General features: G+C 41.7%; 1 protein-coding gene across 4 annotated transcripts in view; it reads right to left on the bottom strand.

The window, feature by feature from the left end:
* Positions 1–7433, bottom strand: part of DDB2 (damage specific DNA binding protein 2) — a 41774-nt gene that overhangs the window by 7953 nt on the left and 26388 nt on the right. For all 4 annotated transcript variants that reach the window (XM_061610940.1, XM_061610938.1, XM_061610941.1 and 1 more), the window contains exons 6-10: positions 7106–7205; positions 6110–6287; positions 4282–4427; positions 3511–3675; positions 1543–1588 (exon numbers count right to left, since the gene is read on the bottom strand). In XM_061610940.1, the coding sequence (XP_061466924.1) occupies positions 1543–1588; positions 3511–3675; positions 4282–4427; positions 6110–6287; positions 7106–7205 (635 nt within the window). The remainder of the gene's footprint in view (positions 1–1542; positions 1589–3510; positions 3676–4281; positions 4428–6109; positions 6288–7105; positions 7206–7433) is intronic.

Raw genomic sequence — 7433 nt, 5'->3', positions numbered from 1 at the left:
AGCCTGCTGGATCAGGCCAGTGGCCCATCTAGTCCAGCATCCTGTTCTCACAGTGGCCAACCAGGTGTCTGGGGGAAGCCCGCAAGCAGGACCCGAGTGCAAGAACACTCTCCCCTCCTGAGGCTTCCGGCAACTGGTTTTCAGACGCATGCTACCTCTGACTAGGGTGGCAGACCACAGGCATCACGGCTAGTAGCCATTGATAGCCCTGTCCTCCATGACACAGGACAGAGGGGAGGGGGTGCATGAGGAGGACTGATTTGGAGGACGTGAGCGAGAGTTTGGCAGTGGAGAACATGCAACGTCCCCAGTTTCATTCCCCCCCCCCAGGCTCAGGAAGAACTGTCAGAAGATGCTGCTGAGAGCGCTCCCCCTCCCCCAGCGGCCAAGGAGCCACCTGACCAGCTTGCAGATTCTCAGCTGGATGGTCAGCAGTTTCCCACGCTTGCCCAGACTGTCAGCCCCCCTTCTTTGGAGGGGGAAGTTGAGCTTCAGCCTCCCTCCCCTTGCTCTAGCAGGGATCCAGAGCCGAGGAGTGCTCTTTGCATGCGAAAGTGAAACCTATTTCAGAGAGGCGTGACAAGGGGGTGCTGAGTCAACCTCTGTAGTCGGAGGGCAGCTTAGTCATTGCTAGCCAGGGAAATTAGTTCCTAGAAAGCATAGTCAGGTGAATGAGTCGAGGGGCTTTTAAGATTGATGTAACTTTAAAAGAGAGATAACCTTACTGAATTGAGCGCTCCTGCATTTTTGGCACTGAACGGGACAAACTGGGCAATGACACTGAAGGCTCGATTTCATATCAATGTTAAATGAGCCTCGCCAACTCGGGACAACTAAAGCTGTTCCTGCAGATGATCTCAGTGATCAAGCTGGGACATAAGGGTTCAGACGGTCCCTAAGATATCCTGGACTTATGTTGTTCAGGGCTTTGTAAGTTTATACATTACTGCTTAAACAGCCAATAGATGGCAGCAGTACCCTCCTTTCATAGGCATATTGCTCCAACCTATTATGTGAAAGCTAAGTTGTCAAAGGCCAAAATAGGTGCAACAGTGGCAGCCACATGTGAACAAATACACAACTGACATATTCATATACTAAGCAGGAATGGAGGTCTTTAACAATAAGAGGAGCCTATGGGAGAGGGGTGATGGATCCTCTCCAGCCATTTTTCTGTTTCTGGTTCACTTCTGGTATCAGAGCTGAGGAAGTGGCTGGAAGGGAAGGCATGGTAAAGATTCAGCACCACTCCCTCATTTGTTTTTGCTGTTAAAGCCACACATTGTTCCGTTCTGTTTATGTGAACAGGTAAGCAGAGCTACTTCTCTTAAAAATGGCTTTTATTGTTGTTAGCTGCCTTGAAGTCGGGGAAAGGTAGGATAAAAATGTTTGAAAGAAAACATACATACAGGAACTGCTATAGGTATAGCCACCAAATTCCAACCCATTCTCAGCACACTTTTCTGGAGAGTGCCTGATTATTTTGATCTGGTAGGAACACTGGTCCACTATCAAATGTGTAAGATTAAACTGATCACTTACCCATTCCAGAGGCCAGTGTGTCTCCCATAGGGTTAAACTTATTGAGCTGCAAATGTAAACACAATAATGCATTGTAACTTTGTCAGTTGCTCACTTAACATCATCAATCAAATGAAAATCAGAACATTCTCGGCAGGGGAACACAGAAAGACCAAGCACTGAATGTGAAAGAGTTCTGCACAGATCAGCAGAGCTTTGCATGGCAAGCCTCTCCTCTGCCCCTCCCCCACCTAGGTTACCAGTCTCAGCAGCCCAGCCAGTCCATCATGAGATGCATATGGTGACAAGAAGCAAAGGAACTAAAAATTAAAAACCTTTTGCAGAAAATAAACTGGGGACTCTCAAGGGGAACCTGAGTGTGTGGCACTAACGAAATCTGGTTTCAGAGCAAGCAGCTCGGAACAGGAGATAAAATATATCTTCCACCCCAAGAATGGAGATCAAGCCCTTCCTAAGAAACTGCATGGTGCACAATTAGGATAGGCCTAATTAGGATGGGCTTTGGTTTCAACTCTGAACATCCCTCACAGAAATAAACACTAAGTGCTGGATCTGCTCTATTCAGGTATTCTTTCCCACAGCCCACACACAAAATGTAGTAACGTAACTCAGTTTATTGAAGTTTGGAGATACACAGCTAGCTCCTCATTTCTGAAGTTCAGAAACCCAAAAGCATGCCTCTGGAGGAAAGGGCAGGCCTGGAATATTACAGTACTCTATACAGGCATTCAGTGGAAAGCCTGGAATTTGCAGCCAACATTGTACATAGAAAGATCAGCAGCTCTAAATAACATAGCCAAGAAAGCTTGGAAGAAAGGAGGGGGGAATCAAATAGAAATGTCTCTCCTACAGGAGTTCATAAATGCAGTCATTAGTGGTGAGCATGTAACTAATTCTGGTGACCCTGACATAGCACAAAGGTAAATATGCCTCTTCTTCCCTAAGGTCTCCACACAGTGTAGTGAACTCTGAGAGCTCTCACACTTCATGCTGGTCAAGAGATACATTTCACATGCAAACCTAAGTCATTTGACATGTACAGACAACTCAGGGTGTGTGGAAAGGGTATCACCATTTGTTCTTGTTAAATTATTTTGTTTGCCACCCTGGGCTCCTTCGGAAGGAAGGGCAAGACATACATTTAATAAATAAATAATAAATAAATTTTGCACTTTGCTTTAGAATCACTTGGAAACAGAAGTCTCACAGCTTCCAAATATCTCCCAAGAGCAGCATGAAATAAAAAAATGAGACTCAGAGGAAGGGGGAAATGATAGAATCCACAGATAATGACTGGCTAGCAAACCAGCTAAAATGTGTGAGACCCAGCACAAAAGGACAGTCGACATTTCAGAGGATTTCTCTCCAGTAAGCACTGTCAGTTCTACCAAAAAGAGGTAACTCTGATACTGAAGGGTTCCCAATCCAAGTAAACTCCTGCTATGAATATCTGCCTACTGAGCCCTTAAAATAATAGCCTGGGGAGCTAGAGAACCCACAGATGGTAAAGGTAAAGGTGTCCCCGCACTTATAGTGCAAGTCGTTTCCGACTCTTAGGGTGACGTCTTGCGACGTTTACTAGGCAGACCGTATATATGGGGTGGGATTGCCAGTTCCTTCCCCGGCCTTTCTTTACCCCCCAGCATATGCCGGGTACTCATTTTACCGACCACGGATGGATGGAAGGCTGAGTGGACCTCGACCCCTTTTACCAGAGATTCGACTTCCTCCTTCCGTTGGAATCGAACTCTGGCCGTGAGCAGAGCTTCGGCTGCATTACCACCGCTTATAGTACCACATATAGTAGTGCTTGCTAAAAGGAAGCCCTGTATTGGACACAAACATTTGTCAAAAGCAGAAACATCAAACAATGACACCATCTTAGAAAAGAAGTTACTTTTTAGGAGGGAGGAATCCCAACAGCAATGGTGGGCAAAGTAGCTCTTCAGACATGCTGCGTACACTCACCGAGATAATGCCAGATGCATTTGGATCATGCAATTGGCACACCATCTCCCCACTGTTTCCATCAAATATGTCAACAGTTCTCAGCTCATCCACTGTGTAGCTTGGGAACTTAGGATCTGGGTAACGACCAGCCACAATGAGGTCATAACGTGGATGCCATGTTGCCTAAAATAAAGAGGTGATTGAGTAAGATCAATGCTAAACTGATATGTATCACATAGAACTGGGACTCCAACAACAACAACAATAGCAACAACAAGAAGTCTTGTCAAGGGGTGACACTTTGTGGGGCTAGAATCTAGATAATTCAGGTTCAGCTTCTATCCTTCACATGAGATCAAACAAACTGCAGCCCTTTCAAGGCAACAATATAGCAACAGAATTCCCACAGTTTCTTATTAGCACTACTACTTGGCACTTGTATACAAATCTAGAGATCCAGCCAGCTCAAGTACCATTCTGATTGCAATTAGGTACCACTGCCCTAGGATTCCTTTTGCCCAACCCTGCCACCAATTGCCTGCTTTCTCCCTAGATACCAGTCTAAGGTTGCACAGTGGTACACTTATTTGTATAGATCCATAACAACTAACAGCAGAACAAATCATTCTCCTCAAGATCCTAGACTTGAATCTGCACACGTAGATAGATATTCCTGCCTATCAATCAGGCTTCCAACGCATTTCCATAATAAGTTGTAGGATGGTTTTCTTCTCCTTGCTGTCACCATCAAGTGGGCAATGCCCCCAAGTTAAATTCATATTTCTTCACCTTAATAGGTGTAAGGTGCTGGAACTGCCGATGGGGGTGCAAAATTAAATGCTGTGGTTTGGACCAATCAGAAGAGGAATAGACCCGGATTTCATTGTACTGGTCAGTACTCAGTAGTTTAGCACCATCTGTTGGGCTGAAATAAGCTAAGGATGGGGGAGAAAAAATGGGTATCTATGTAAAAATACTATGACCACACAAAAAATGCATTCTCAAGAAATCATTATATTTATAGACATTCCAGTTATGAACATCATCACACTATGCAACAGTCCTGTAAAGAATTATAATAAAATTATTTTATAATTGAGTTGAAATAATTGAATTATAATTCAAATGTGTACTTGCAGAGTAATGGTCTCTCCTGAAACAGACAACAGCAACAGATAAATTTGTCTTAAACACCAGCAGTTGTGGACATAACGAAACAGAATGTTAACAAGCAATCTCAGCAGAGAATAAAATGCTGAATTCAACAGAACTATCTACATAAATCCTTAAGTACCAGTGATTTCAACAGGACACAGATGCTTCTTAACAGTTTCCTTGGACATAATCCAGAGAAAATCACACTGCTAATTTCACTTTTAGCTTGTCTCCTGCAAACTGTAAGCATCTTTTATTTTTTTTAAAAATCAAGATAAATCTAGCAGGCAATACTTCAGGGACCACAGAGTATTGTAAAATATTTTTAGTTAATTATTTTGAAAAATACATTATAACAAGAAAGAAAAGAAGCAAAAACCAAATCTTATATGTAGTAATTTGTACAGCTATTCTTATAAAATTGATATTGAAAAGGTCCTTTAAAGCTAGTAATTTTGAAAATAATGGGCCCAAACAGTTCCAGCCAGCATCAGTGCTGTTGCCACTATCACCACCCCCTTCTTGTTACTGTGAAACACATATATGCAGAGTTACAAACCTCTAGTACAGTAAAACAAAAAAGGCAGCAACATAATACTTTAACAAGGTTTGCAAGATTGGCAGACTGAATGACAACAGAAGAGAATAGCAGAATTTTTTTAAAAAACCCAATTAAATTATTTTAAAGTAACATTTAATATAAATCTTGAATATTGTGCTTGGATATCCGAAATGCATAGTATGGACTGAACATTCATTTGGAAGCTATTAACCAGTGCCGAGATACTAATTGTAACCAAGTGGCATAATCAAAGATCTCCTACACTGAAGGGGTAGATTACTAAAATTTGGAACTTGACTGAAATGGCTAAATTGGTTAAAGATGTGAATTTAAGAGATAATAAACAACTATAGTTACCCTTTATCAGCTTTATGAACACACTTCAGATATTAACAATAAGAGTTTATGTGTTATACATGTATAGTATAAGCATCTTTCTTTAACACAGAAAAATAAAAAATATGCCACTACCCCAACTTTTTTTAATTTAGAATTAACAATTAGTTTTTTAATACTAATGTTAGAAAATTGATTTAAATTTAAGCAAGCCTATAGACTTATTCCATGTTCACTTCCTCTTTTTGACAAGGCTTATGAAACTATGGCATGAATAGGACTAGTGTTTGTGTTTCCCCCTTCTCTTCTGGTTTCCTTCTCCTTTTATGCCAAGTTTTCAGGGCAACTTACAATGTGTCCTTACTTCATTTTATCCAAACAGCCCTGTGAGGCTGCTGGACTAATAGTGACCTTTACAAGGCTGGCAGCTGGTACAGGGGATACACGATGAAAAGACAAAAACACGGGGAACTAGCCGAAACACACACACACACAGAGCCAAGAATGGTTAGGTTGCAGAGAGTAAGTCACAAGCAAAAGAGAGCTCCCACTTGACTATCTTACCTGCATTGACAGGTTTATCATGTGGAAGTACATGAAGACAACTTGACTTGTCCTTAATGTTTCTCATATCCCAGATTTTGACTGTCTGATCCACAGAGGCTGTAGCTAACAGCCAGTCACAGCGAGAATTGAACTCAACATGAGTCACTTTCTTTTTGTGCAGTTTCAGGTTCCATATCTGCCATGGATATAATAGAAGTCGGTAACTACAGAGCAAGAGATTCTGGTCTATGAATTTAGACACCAAGCATATTTTTCTAGATGATAAAACTTCTAACACCACCAATGGATATGGAAGACAGGAGCATGTCAAATACTATATCCTTGCATTCTACAGCAGCCTAACAAAGCCAACCCCAAAACTCTTACCAGAGAGCAAAGATTAAATAAGGAACATCCAGGTTCTGGGGATATGATCTCTCCAGTAATGGAAAATGGAAAACAACAGGCTTCTAAGTCACAATAAGTATTTTACTGCAGTGGATAGGAACTGCTTCCTTGTGATTCAACTCAACTGCACACTGGTAATATCTAGATGGAAGAACCACATAAGTAGGGCGAATGGTGTTTCTTCCTGCACAAGTGTTGGCCAGTGGAAGGGAGACATTTGCATGGGAAAGAACCATAGAGTTCCTCCATCTAGGAGTTGCAGAGGAGGTTGGAACTGAACCAAGGCAAAGCAGCTTTTTTACCACTATGACATCACATGAATGGTGTAAAAGATTGCTCTAAGACCATATATATCAGGGATGAGGAACCTGCTGCCCTCCAGATGTTGTAGGATTACAACTCTCATAATCCTTGATTATTGGCCATGCTGGTTGTGGCTGATGGGAGCCCAAAATTGTCTGGAGGGTCACAAAGTTCCCCATCCTTGATAAATATTGTGAGTTGGTACAACACTATGCAGATACAAAAAATACCAAATACCAAAATACCAATTTAAATACGTTTGATCAAAGCAGTCTATAAGGCAAGGAGGAGGGACACACTAACCTTTTCACCCTCAGTACTGAGCAAAACCACATTGCCCACGTTATCACCTGTCACCACAGTCCGGCAAGTTGCAGATACATCAACGCTGCAGTACCAGTAACTAAGAAAGAAAGTAGTACATACTGATGTAATTTTGATATGATCCTTTCAATGTGATTTATTCTTTGTAATTTTGTTCTATTTGAAAATAAAAAAGTTAAAATGGAAAAAGAAGAAGTACAAATTCAGAACTGTCATCTCCTAGTGGCATAAAGAGGCTTTCTCTGGCCTTAAAGGAATGCAAATGAAATAGCCACCATCCCAATATTTAAATACGTAATGGAATCAC

The sequence above is a fragment of the Rhineura floridana genome, chromosome 2 (genome assembly GCF_030035675.1).
Source record: "Rhineura floridana isolate rRhiFlo1 chromosome 2, rRhiFlo1.hap2, whole genome shotgun sequence".
NCBI lineage: Eukaryota > Metazoa > Chordata > Lepidosauria > Squamata > Rhineuridae > Rhineura > Rhineura floridana.
The sequence above is the reverse complement of the archived record's forward strand: the minus strand, read 5'-3'. Positions and strand labels throughout refer to the sequence as shown.